General features: G+C 44.5%; 1 protein-coding gene across 4 annotated transcripts in view; it reads right to left on the bottom strand.

Moving 5' to 3' along the window:
* Positions 1-3,908: 3,908 nt before the first annotated feature.
* The window catches only part of KLHL29 (kelch like family member 29), a 387,440-nt gene continuing 377,812 nt past the window's right edge, over positions 3,909-13,536 (bottom strand). For all 4 annotated transcript variants that reach the window (XM_063150912.1, XM_063150915.1, XM_063150913.1 and 1 more), the window contains one exon: positions 3,909-5,331. In XM_063150912.1, the coding sequence (XP_063006982.1) occupies positions 5,148-5,331 (184 nt within the window). In that variant the 3' untranslated portion in view covers positions 3,909-5,147. The remainder of the gene's footprint in view (positions 5,332-13,536) is intronic.

Here is a 13,536-nt window from a genome sequence, read left to right as displayed (position 1 = left end):
GCTTGCTTTGTGAGAGCTGATTATTGTTTCTGTGGTAGAAGGACAGTGATTCTGGTGGAGCATCAGGCTTAGGATACTCTTAAGAGCATTTGGTTTGTCCCCTTCCCTGTTCAATTCCCTGATCCTTATTTAGATGCTGTCCACCAGCACAGGGACATTGCATCAGAAATTAGAGACTGCTGCAGTTCCCAAGATGTGGAAGAGGGATTGGCTCATTTTTATCTGCAAGACCTACTTTATATTAACATGTATTGTTTTTAATGAGGTGAGAAGCAGATGCTTCTTTAGGAATGTCACAGGTGACCTTAGGTAGGTGTCCACTCTTTAGCCACAAAAACACAGGAAAAAGTCACTGATGCTGGACAACAGCAGAGTTTTGATACTGCATTTTGCCATTATGAATCTTGCTGTGTAAGATCTGGGGCATGTGTGATTCCAAAGGAAGAAAGAACTCTGCTCAAAACCAGCAGATTATGAAATTAAAAGCAGGAAGCCTTTCAAACATTCATTGTACAGCCCACCACTAATGAAAAATACAGAAGCAGATACGGCTTGATGACACCACTGGAGCTTCCTTCTCCCAGGTAGTAACTGAGCCAAAACACTTAATTCTGTGTGTAAAGCTGCTGCCGACTGAAGTAGAATTTGTTTAGATAAAGGAAATTGGAATTTATTACTCTGTGAGAAATCTGCTGGCTAAACAGGACTTCCTGAAAGTAGTGTATGTTATCAAAAGAAAAAACGCTGGTGACCAGCAAAGGGAGAGTTGTTTTCACTGTAGTCTGCCACTCTGGTTTTTGTTTCCAGGCTTCCAGAGCTCGGCTGAGGAGCCCACAATGTCAGCTCTTGCTCTCATGAATCCTAACCTCAGTGAGTGTTTAATCATGCCTCAAACAGCTTGGCTTTTTGGAGGAAAAATGGTGTTTCTGCTCTGGTATTGCTGTCCAGCTCAGTGTAATGAGTGATGGGAACACCATGCCTGGGATGCATCCATCTGCTTCCCTCCGGACCACTTTCTTTCTGGCCTTCTCTGCAGTCTAAAGTTATCAACGCAGAACACTCACTGATGATGGGAACTTAGTGCTGCCTTCTGTACGTGCAGGCGTCTCTACCTCAGCTGAGGGCACGCTTCAGCTCCTGTTTTTGAGCTGACTTCAAATGGGAAAGCAGGCATTAAGGGGTGAGCTTAAGGGTCTCATCCAATTTAAAAAGCTTGTATTAGCATTACAAGTTAAAAATGTCCAAGTAGATACAGAGTCACTGTCTTCTTTCAGACCTGGCACAGGTTGCAGCCTGCCCAGCCCTCACTGCATGTGCTGTGTGTAGTTTTATTTGATATTGCATTACACCACGTCATGTTTTTTCGGTGGGGACAGAGCAGCAGTGTGGTTCTGAGACCATGCCCTTGCACTGGAAACTGCAGAGAAAAGCTTTGGGATCCGCTCCCTTTTTCCCAGACAAATCCTTCACGAGAAGCCGGAGGGTGGTCGAGTACCTGGAGCCACTTGTGCTCCAGAGTTCCATCTCTGCTGATTGAACAGATCTGTGCTGCTGGAGCCGGGTGGGAGCAGCTGCTCTCCTGGCTAATCCCTGCAGCTGCAGAGCGCGGGGCTGGGCTGGCTCGCTTTGTCTGCTCCCTCCAAGGGCAAGCTGGAGTGTGCCCAGCGCTCCTAATTAAGTGCTGCTCTTACACTGTGCTAAGCTCAGCCTTAACACCTACCTGCAGTTAATTAGAAGATGGGGTTGCTGAGGTTTTATTAGTACAGTGTGTTTGCTGCTGGATGAAACAACAGGAGAAGGGGGATGACTTGTGTAAATTGTCAGGGGTGGGTGATTACCTGAGCACAGTGAGTAGCCCCTTTGGAGATCACTCTCCTTCCCAGGTGGGCCAGGGGAGGGTCACACCAGCGGGCCAAAGAGGCTGTTGGGCCAGCCTGTCCCCCTGAATTTCTTAAAGCTTTTAAGAAGAAAAATCTCTGAGCAGATATGTGCATATGATTCATTTGGCATAAGCACTCAGCCAACTTCCCAGAAGGGTACTAAAATAATTTCCACATACAAGTAAAGTAAATAGTCTGTGTCTTGTTCATTCTACCAAGTATTATTGACTAGTGCTGAGTAAGAGATCCGTGCAGAGCCTCGATGAAAGGTTGGCAACTCACCCCACTTGGTCTGGATTATTGCAGCATGGTTTTGTAATATTGAATTGCAAGGCTTTTAGTAATCTTCACAGGCTGTTCAACCTCAGCCACTAAGCCTAAACTAAAATGTTGAAAAACTGCAGTTCACGCTCTTAAATACTCTGTAAGAACTGGAGACAATTTCAATAAATGTTAGGCTCTTTCTGTTAATGTGCAGAACAGAAATTACCTACTCAGATCCGGATGAAATGTTCCACTGTGGTGGTATTTGAGACTAGTTATATTTGGCTCATCTTTGTTCCAGATCCAGTTTTACAACTACCAGATGACACCCTAATGAAACATCAAAGAAGCCATGAACAGTTGCATGGAATTGCTCTCTGAACGATGCATCCAGTGAGGTACAGAGCTCCCACATTGGATATGAAGGAATTTTGACCATAGGGCAAATGCAGCTTTCATCTTTTAGACATTGCAGCAGCAGTGCAGCACAAATTTTTGCTTTCATTTAAAAAAATGAAGAAGCTGTTTATCAAGGGTTTTCTTCAAGATCGTTTCCTAAACTATCTTGAGCCCTTCTGTTCTTTACTTAATAGTACATTTGGGAAAATAGATGAACAAAAACCCAGTCCTTCTGAATAAAATCTAAAATTACTTCTAAGAGATTTTTTCTGAAATGAGAATGAAAACACTTTGGAAGCTTCTGAGTGTTTAAGTATTAGCAATAAATTTTTGGATTTGCAAGAGAAACTACACAGAATGAATACATTTTCATCCCTGGCTGGGTTGAAACATGAAGTCCCCATTTGTGCAGTGTTTTTCCTTGATCAATCATGACAAAATTAATCCAATCTGGATGCTGAATCTAGATCTATAAATATATTTATTATAATATAACAAGAACTTAACAGTAAACATAAACTATATACAATACCATTACAGATAACCCTGTTTTTAATATTATTCACAGAAATAGCCAGTTTTGTTCCAGTGTGAGAAATGAAGAAATAAGCTAAATTGAAAATGTCGAATGTGTTTCAGTCTTGTTGACAGGTAGCACCTCCTTTGGAGGTAGACACACACCAACACTAAAATTAGTCCTGCCCCAGGCAGTTAGAAACTTGTGCTCCAATCTTTAGGTTCACACTTGCACCCTGTTTGACATAAATACTTTAAATGACATACTAGTATATAATTTTGTTGTGCTTATTATTTTTCTTTTCTTTAAAGAATAAATAAAACAACTGCATAACAAAGGCTGGAACCTCACTGTCAAAATGAGAGGCTTGAGTCACCCTATAGCTTGACTCAGCTGACTCGAGCACATTTTCTTTAAATACTGCAAGATACAAATGTCTTTGTTTTTTTTTTAAATTTTATTTTATAAATGGTTATTAATAAAATAAGATGATTAGCTAAACATCTGCATTGATTTCCCCAAAGCTGTAGGCAGACCTCCCTTCATATAAAAAGGCTACTGTATTTGGTATGAAATTCAACTAGATATTGAATGCGCGATCTCACCCACACCCTGTACAGGACACTCCTTGAATTACTGGTATGGCATTTGGGATTTGAGTCTGCAAAGGCAAGTATGGCAGATTTTTCCCTCTGCTTGGAAGGAAACCAGACAATCCTTAGCTTGGGGTTACTTTCTACTGCTGAATTTTAAGATTCTTTCCCCGGTCCCCTCTATGTTACCCAGTCCATCTCCCATTTGTTCCTTTTATGTATAAATTTAAAAAGAATTTCCACATCACAATGCTCTCTGGATAGACAATATTTTAATATATATAAAAATATAACCCCTGTGCTGTGCATATACGTACAACTCTACATAGTAATAATTTGAAGTCTCTTACACTGGGCTTAAGTCTATGCATTTTTCTACCATGGGCTTTAAACTCAAGTGTTAAAAATCTGTAAATAAAAAGTATAAGGCTTCCACACCTAAGGAAGGAACTTGAAAAATAAAGTAAAATAAAAAACTTCTCAGCCTTTACATAAAAGATAGTGGCGTGTATCCCGACGTAAGGAATTTTGGTTGAGAGCCAAAACCGAGTGCACAACCACAGGAGGCATCTTCTGTGTTTGATGAGCACGTGGCAAACCCACACTATGCTGTGCATTTTACTGTGATTCCAGCCAGAAGTGAAGAGTGGGTTTATCAGGAGAATGCCTCTGGAATCCAAGCTGTTTCCATTTTGCACTGAGGGAATTCACTGCCAAGTGCATCAGCAGAAACCCAGAGGAAAAGGTTTAGAAGCCTCCCACCCGCCACTGTGGGCACAGCCACATGTGCCCACACGAGAATCACCAGGAGCAGAAACTCATCCAGCCCAACAGACCTTTTGTTTTCATCATTTTACATGGAATTTATTACCAATGGCTATTCTTCTTCTCCCTAGTCCCCACCTCACCCTGCTTTTGGGCTCTTCTCTAGAGAACTGAAATATTTGTTTGATCTGATGGAAGACTGACACCAACATAAGCCATCTGTCACACAAAATTTCTCTCAGTCATTGGTATTGAAAAGCATGTATTAGAAACAAATGTAGGAATCAAAGTGGTAAGGACACTTTGACCTTTCAAATAGACTGATGCCTAAAGTGTAATAGTAAAACTAATCTGCATGGTTATTTCAAGAATCAAGCTTGAGCTCTAAAGTAAAATGCAGATTATTTTTTTCCTCTCTTCCCCAGCTTAAAAAATATGAGAAATTCTATTGCACCTGGGTTGACCAAAAGCCGATGTCCAGAACAAGTGCCACTATAACATCTAGTGACACCCTTGCATTATTAAGTTACAATATCTTACATAGCACGGAGCTCTCTGCTCCTGGTTCACCAAAAGGTGAGGATGATTTTTCTACATTCAATGTAGACACTATTCAAGACTTTAGAGCAATATGTTCACTGGCTGGCTTTGCTGCTTTTGTTCCTTAAGTATTCTTCTTGCCTGCTTTCAGCAGGTACAAACAGTTCTCCACCCAACTCCTGGGGAACATCAGCCGCTCTGAATGTACTTCTTGATTGCTACGCAGCCGTGTCGGAAAACGGGGCAGGGCATATTTGGTAGAAGTGTCCACGTGTTTGTTTTAGGGTCATAGGCTTCCATGTTTCCCAGGGCAGGTCCTTCACTGCTGACAATCCCACCAGTAGCATAGATTTTTCCATCCAGAACCACAGCACTGTGTTTTTCAAAAAAAGAAAAAAAGTTAGAGTTAGTTGTCTTACTGAGCAATTTTCTTTTTATGCTTAAAACAAACCCAGTCTTTTATAATAATGGGTAAACAATGAATACAGCTTTTGTTCTTATCTGTATAAAGAAAGCTGTGTGGGCATTTCTCTTCTCTCTCCTTTTCTCTCCCCAAAATTAATCCTTTTTGTGTTCCTGCCAGGTAGGTAACTGTTGTCTCTAATGTAAACAACAGATATAAGTCCAAGTAAGATCTTTCTCCAGCCCACACCTGGGATCTGCAGCAAAAGTGGCGGGGTGCTGTGTCCCTGTAATACTTTGCACATGCAAAACCAATCCAAACAATTTGGGGTTCCCACCACTTCAGCTGGAATAAAATCTTTCATCAAGTTACTTCTTTAATTTAATTTAATTAAATGAATGCTGCAAAATGGGGAATAAAAATCTTCAAGTGTGTTCTGTTTCTTCGGCCCCTTCCATGGTTGTGTCCTGGCATGGGGTCCTGGAGAACCTGCTGGCTTTGTCCTTGTGTACCCTGGAGTTGTCCAAGGGAAAGTGGATCTGGGGCACACAGGTGTGGTGGCCGGGGCTGTGTGGCTGAGGGAATGAGAGGGCAGCTCCTTGTTGGCATCTAAAGAAGATAAAAGACCTCACTGCTTTCCTAAAGTGAAAGTGTTTGACTTCAGATACCTCATGTAAATCAGGAATAATGGGGCTGGACTAATCCCATGGTCCATAGGCTCCTGGTAAGAAGGAAGGTGAACAGGTGTGGAAGGTATTTGAAAGAAAAATTGTCCCTTGGTCTCATCTCTTCCTCTTCCTTCCATTTTGTGCCTTGGCCTCTTGAGCACACAGCAGGACACTGCTTTGGGCTGAAGAAGATGGGGCTGGGCTCCCATGTGTGCATTTGGGAATGTCAGAGCATGGCAGAGGCCTCTAGGGGGGAAAAGCCAATGCAGGGCCTGCCGTGTGCTCCGTGCTGCCTTCACACTGTGTGGGGAGAACCCAAAACTGAGACTGTCTGCTTTTCATCTGCCAGGAAACCCAAATTTGCCTTCCAAGTTGATTTAAAGATGTTGTTAATCTGGATGGGGTTGGCAGTGGTTTTTCTGCTCCGTTTGTAGAGCAGCTGGTGAATGATTATGTTGGGAAGGAAAAGGGAGACTCGGAGAGTATGTACGTGGCAAAGGATAGCAGGGAGAACAAGAGGGGGAGAAGAGAAACTAATTGCAACCAAGAAGGTGGCCTAGATCTAACAAGGCAGAAAAGCTTAGTGAACTTCTACTCTTGGTAAAAACAAAGTAATTTTGTCTGGCTAATTTTGACGTACTGGGAAGAGAAAAGATAAAAAGTGATAAAGGCAAAAGCCAGAGAGTGCTGGAAGACACAGGATGAACTGAGACTAAAATGGCACCGACAATGCCACGTGCTTCTGAAGAACACAAGACTCTGATGTCCTTGTGGAGAAGCAGAGCCTGAGGTTAAAAATAAACTCACAATGACAACAGTAAGGACTCAAATAAGCCTAGTCCCTGGGTACCGCCAGGAAATAGGAAATAATGAGAATCTTGTCAAAATAACTGTTAATCTGAAAGGAGGAGGAAGGAGAGGGAGACTTGAAACATTTGATTAGAGCCTATCCACAAATCAGCAGGGCTGGATGATGCATAGCCCAGGCTCCTGAGGGAGTTTGCTAATGAACTTACTGAACCACGGGTAATTATTTTTCCAACGTCAGGGAGAAACAAGGAAGAATAAGGACTTGAGTAACGCAAGTGACGTCCTGAAAGATGGCTTTGAAAGAGAAGGAGCTCACCTCCAAAGGAGCCAGAGCTGGTGGCAGAGAGGCACTGCCTGGCAGAAACTCCTCAGTCTCTATGCCCAGGAGGAAGCAGAGGTGGCAGGACCAGCCGACCCAGTAAATCAGAGAAATGTGCCAATTAAACAACAGTTCTGGACTTAGGATATTTGCTGAGGGGTGGAAAGCCCATCTCGGGACACGAAAAAGTTGCTCTTTAGGCAGGCTGGGAATTTCAGCTTGCAAAATGTTGCCTGAGGAGGGGGAAGAATTGCCCCACCCCAGGCTCCTGATGTGGTGGAGGGGCTGTTGAAATGAGCAGAATGAGAGTTGAGAGATAAGGCTCTTGGGCAGTAGTCACTGGTTTTGCTTAACTCTTTTTTTTTTCTGGATTGTGAAGCTGAAAAAGATGGAAGCTAATTTGTTTGGGATATGCTTTTTGGGATGTGGAAGAAGGTCTAATGTCAGAGATGGACTGTTGTACAAAGCAACTCTGCTGCCTTGGTTCTCTAATGAAATGCTGATTACTAATTAAAACAGTACGCCTTCACAATGCTTGATGCAAAAAAGGAAATAAAAATTAAATGGGTGATAAGTTTTGTTTGGTTAAGTGGGAAAAACAAAACAACTCCAAAAGAGCCCCAGAAAAGATCTGTCTAAAGAACTATCAATAATGGGCAATTGAAACAAGTATTAGTGTGGAGCGTGGAGACTGGGGCTGGTTCCATCAGTGCTGATGACCATAGTCTGCTGTCCATGAATGGCCTTAGTTTTGATTTCCTGGTGTGGACATGCTGGTGTGGATGGCAGCACCTCCACCAATACAGAGAGGATCTCAGTCCTCAGTCACCACTGATGTACAACGCTGGTCCACCACTCCCTGCTCATTAACTGATGAAATTCCTCTGCATGGAGTCATTCATTACCAGAGGGAAGACTCTACAGGGGACCACAGGAGCAGGAGCCAAGCAGGCACCAGCCCTTCCTTGCTGGCTCTGTGCTGCTCAGCTGAAACCTGGCCCTGAGTGCTGGTGTTCCCTCAGACATCTCACGTTAGGGCTCTAAACAGGGACGTGGGTGCTTTACAAATTCTTGTGTTGCATCTTAGCCACCCACACTCCTTGCAGTGAAATCTTCTCTGTGGCATGTTTGGTAGGAGCTACTCTGAGCCAGAGCTGCTGCCACCACAGAGCTGAGCAGCCAAGGAAACCTTCTCAAAATGATCTGGGTCTGGGCTCCTCCCCCGCCCATGCTCTGGATTTGGGGTTACAGAAAGTGGGCAAGTGCTGCCCCTGTTCTCTGGAACCTGGGCTACAGCCCTGGAAAGAATTCCTGCCCAGCTCAATCCTGTACCTTCCCATCATGGTGCTAATACAGTGGGGAAGAACTGGATGCTGAATTCCACCCTCTGGAAGACTGTATGAATTTTAAATGGTGATTAGAGCAACTTCTGCTCCCTCTGTATGCAATTCCCATAGATAAGACTGGCATAATGCTTGTGAGTCATGCCTGAGGTTAAGCAAAGCACTGAGCTGCTCCTGCCATGAAGAAATAGTTCTGAGCACACAGTGGATCCTCATGAACAGGGAACTTTGGAGATATTCAGCCATCTCTGGAGCTAAAGTGGCAGGTAGATGCTTAAGATAATTAGGAATTTAATCCTAAATTGCTGCTACTTTGTAGTATTAGGACAATCATTGCTAATTTCTGGGACCTGAGAGAACAGAAAACTCAAGTGGGCTCTAAAACCTTAAGAAAAGTGAATGGAAAGGAGTATGCTCATTGCTCTTTCTTCTTTACTGTGACAATATTTCGTTTCTTCCCTCCCCTCCATCCCATCAGCTGTAAAAACATCGTTACCAAGGCTGACATACAAAGAAAGAAATAATTACAATAATTAGGATGCGAGTTTATTGCTTGGTGCCATTAATCCAGAGAGATAAAATGATTACAGGCTGTCAGAGCCTGGGAAGGAAGGAAGGAAGGAAGCTCTGTGCCAGAGAGCCTTGCTGCAGGGACACAAACCCTGAGGGCTTTGGGGCAGTGGCTTCCCTGGCTGGGGAGCAGCCAGACCTCCACCTCTCCAGCAGAATGCCTGGGGAGAAGGTAATGGGCATCCAAATCCAGATCACTTCAGCCACTCCTTCCAAAAATATGAGTTACAGCAAATTATTACCATGCAGGCTAATGAATGACCCAGCTTTCTACTCTGCAGGTAATTACTGCTGTTCACTAGAGAGGCTTCTCCTGCCCTGTGACTGATTCTCCTGAGGTGCCTGGGCATCCTCATTTCCCAAGCAATGCTCAGTGTCAGAGGATCATGCTGTGACTGTCCCCTGACACTGCCATGGGTTGTCTGATCCATCTGCTGACCTCCATGAAGCTCTGGATCACACTCCCAGGAAAATCCCAATGAGGCTGAGGTGTGCCAAGGGCTGGTGGGGACCTGACTGGTGTGCTTGTGTAATCTAAACACCCTTTACATCTCTTCCCTGCCTATCCACCAGGCTGAACAAGTCGCAGAGAAGGTCCCTCTCTGACAGCTCTCTTGATGGACAAACTGAATCACTGAACCAAAAAATCCAAGAACAGCCCAGGCAGGAAGAGACCCTGAAAGATCATCTGCTCCATCCAACCTTTGTGGGAAAGGGGCACCAGATGAGATTTTCTTGCATCCTGTCCAATCACATCCTGAAAACCTTTGGTGATGGGGACTCCACCACATCCCTGGGGAGGTTGTTCCAGCGAATGACTGATCTCACTGTAAGGAATTCTTGCATCACGATGAAGCCTCTGTTTGTGCAGCTTTTACCTCTTGCCCCATTGTCTTCTCCCCAGAGCTCCTTGTCAATAGAGAGCTTCCATCCTCCTTGTGGCTGCTCTTTTCCTTCTGGAATACTCTCTGAGGGTCCCCTGAGCCATCTCTTTCCAGGGAGAAAAGACTTTTCAATCTTCCCTCATCAGGCAGGTTCCCTAGTCCTTTGAACATCTTTACAACCCTCCTCTGGACCCTCTTCAGTCTATCCGTGTCTTTTTTGAACTGTGGGAACGGAAAGTGCTGCCTGACAAGAGCTGAGTAGAGTGAGAAGATGGAAGTCTCCTGATGGGCAGTAAGATTTGGAAGCAGAGGATCACTGTCTTTTTTTCTCTGTGTTTGAGAGGTGAATGCCTGGGTGCTCTTGCTCCAGCATTTATCTCTCCCAGTGACATGCTGGACATAGCATCAAGCAGTGGGACGACAAGAAATGGTAATTTTATTACTTCTTTAAAATTTCCTGCTCAGTCCTAAATATCACATCAGCCTCATCAGGAAATGTTAACACATAATTGTCAAAAATTTTGTCTTTTAACTCTCAGGGTTGCAAAAGATTTGACATGGCTGAATTAGTGTACTGTTTTGACTGCCTGCAGCTTAGTATCTACTGAGGCCTCAAACAATATTCTTTTCCCTCCTCATTTCTGGCTATGCATGCAGAAGCACACATTTATTTCAAGCAGTTCCATGAACATTATTGAGTATTACCAGTTAGGTCGACCCAGGATCTGCTTAAAAGAAGGAAAAAAAAATAAGATCCCTGCATTTATTAGTGGATGAATTTCCTTCCTGACCTAAGATTTCAGGAAGGCTTTACTGGAAGTGGAACTGAATGATGCTGATGGGATTTTTGAGGTTGTCCTGTGCAGGGACAGGAGCTGGACTTGATGATCCTTGTGCATCCCTTCCAACTGAGGATATTCTGTAATTCCAGGATGCTCATCAACTGGATGGAGCTGGTGTTAGGACCAGGGAAGCCTCCAGGGTCCCAGCCCCTGTAGGGTGTGGCTCTGGGCAGTGCCAGGCAGAGCTGCAAGTGCTCCTTGAGCTTTCTGTTGAGCCTGGGACCTTTCTGAGACACCTGCACGGTGGTTTGAGGCACTGGAGCAAAAGGCATTGCTGGCCCTGTGTCCGTGGGTGGTGGCAGTCAGGGAGCCAAGGCGCTGTCCCTGCCTGGTGGCTGTCCCTGCCTGGCGCAGTGCTGACAGCCCCCAGTGGTGGCAGCCAGGGTGTTGTGTCGCACAAGGCTTGAGCTCGGGTGGCCGTGTCACGCTGCCAGAAGTGTCATCTTTACAATGAGATGGATAAATGAGGGTCCAGATTAGTCATGGTCAATTAGGAGGATATCATACCCCTTCCTGGAGCAGGATTATTAGTGTGGGTGTTCTGGCCAAGCTCCAGTTATATTCTCCCCTACTCCACGAGCACTTTCCCTTGCTAATGATCCAAAGCCATCACGTGGCACCGTTACTTGTTGCTGAAATCCAGCAGTGTTTTACTCCACAGTCCACAGCACATCAGTAATGGCCTGAGTGCTCTGTCTGTATCAGTTATGCTTTAATGCCCACCACAATCCTTCATGTCATCAGTTCCTACAGAAATTACTGCCTGCTAAGTTAGTCTGGTGCAGCAGCTCCAGCAGCTCTCACTGCTGTCTGTGGAGCAGAGCCCCAGACCTATGTCTCCTTCCAGATAGGCTAGAAGGTTTTGGTTTTCCCTTCTGGACTACAAACAGCTCCAGCTGCAAGTGCTGCTGGCTGAACACACCAACCTTCCTGCCTGTAGGTTCGGGAAGCCCATGGCCACTGAGGAATGTTCCACAACAGTTTCATAGTAGTTGCACCTGGGAACATCCATCCAAACAAGCTGTGCTCCAATCCCTTCCAGTGCCTGGAGTTACCATGAGCTTTACAAGGCAGAAAGGAGCCAGCCTGGGGAGGCTGTAGCTGGCGCTGTAGGTCAGCAATGCCTGGCAGGTCATTACAGGAAGCACCATGCTTTGCTGTTCAAAAACAAGTCCTTACTTGAAAAGAAGAGGTGGGGGTGGGGGGTGTGGGTATGTGTAAAATAATCCCCACACTGACCCTGGTTTTGTGCTGTTCAGCCTGAGTCAAAGTTTTATTAAAGATTTCCATTCAGCAGAACCATCTAATAAATCTTACTGGTTAGCAGTCAGAGGAGGAGGAAGAAAATGCTTTTCTGGTGTCTGTTGGGAATTGCTGGTACTAAATTAGCTTCCCTGGAATTATTGCTGGCACCACCATGCTGCCGCGGTTGCCCCGTGGAGGCTCTCTGTAGCACAAGCCTGTTTGCACGCTGCCTGCATTCTAAGCAAGCAGAATATGGAATTTTTAATCATGCACAGGAATGCATTTGGTATTCTTTTCACTTGTGGAAAAATAAACCCTTGAAGGGCACTGCAGGAAGGGAGAATTCCCACCTGCAGTGCCACGCTGAAGGGGAGGGATATCTGCAAGTCTTTTTGGAGGGAGGTGTCTGGCAGAGCAAGGTGTCATCATCTCATCCTGGCTTTTCATTCCTGTCGGCTGCTGTCCACCATCTCAAGATCCTGCAAATAAACAGGGGCTGCCAAACTGAGAAAGGGTGTGTGGCAAAAAGCTCACACTTGCCTGATGTTGGGGAAATGTCAAATATTTCCCTCACCTGTTGTGTGGAAGGTGTTCAAGCTCTCAGTGAATTTTAAAATGCTTCAGGCCTGTTATAGCTCTTTTCCCATTTAGCACCATCTTTCAAAGGGTTAATTCTACATCAGCATGAATTTCTTATTGGCTTCCATCAGGCTGGGCTTAATCTGAAAATGATCCTCAATTTGCTCTTCTGTTGATTGTGAGCTGGAGACCGAACCATTTATTTTTCATTTTTCATTAAAAGTAATTTAACTTGATATTAAAACCATTTGAATGGACCTTTAATTTTTCACAGGCAGGGAATGTCACACACATTTCTTTTCCCTCTGCTTGAGGCTATCATGCTCCCTCATCACTAACATGTAGAAACAAAGCAGATAAAAATAAAAGTGATGCGGTCAAGATTTTTCCCAGCAAATTCAGTATTGAGTGATTCCTGGTGAGAGGAGATCAATAGCATGCAGTTAATTTTTAAGTTGTTTATGTTGCTGCTTTTAAACCATGCTTTTTGTGATCCATGCTAATGAGTGGAATGAGGAATTTGTAGATTCACAGGCTAAGGTCAGAAGGGACCTCTGTGCTTAGTTAATCTGTGCTTGTGTATACGCAGGCCATGGACATTTCCCCAGGCAGCATCTCTCCTGGAAACGTATCTAATCTCCTCTTAAAAACAGCGTGTGTTGGTGAGTTCACCCCTTCCCTTGCTGCTTCTCTGTTTAATTATCCTTGCTGTTGGAAAAGTGCTTCACTTACGAGATGTGTAACTTGACTTTCCAGCCCTTGTGACCTGCTACGCCTTTGTCTGCGAGACTGAAAGCTTCTCCATTTGCTCCCAGTGATCAAGTCACCTCTCAGCCTTTCTTTGATAGACTCCTTGAGTTTCATGTCAAAGGTCTGATTTGCAATCTGGGGTCATTTTGGCAGCTTCCCTTTGAA

The sequence above is a fragment of the Melospiza melodia genome, chromosome 3 (assembly GCF_035770615.1).
Source record: "Melospiza melodia melodia isolate bMelMel2 chromosome 3, bMelMel2.pri, whole genome shotgun sequence".
NCBI classification, from domain to species: Eukaryota; Metazoa; Chordata; class Aves; order Passeriformes; family Passerellidae; genus Melospiza; species Melospiza melodia.
The sequence above is the reverse complement of the archived record's forward strand: the minus strand, read 5'-3'. Positions and strand labels throughout refer to the sequence as shown.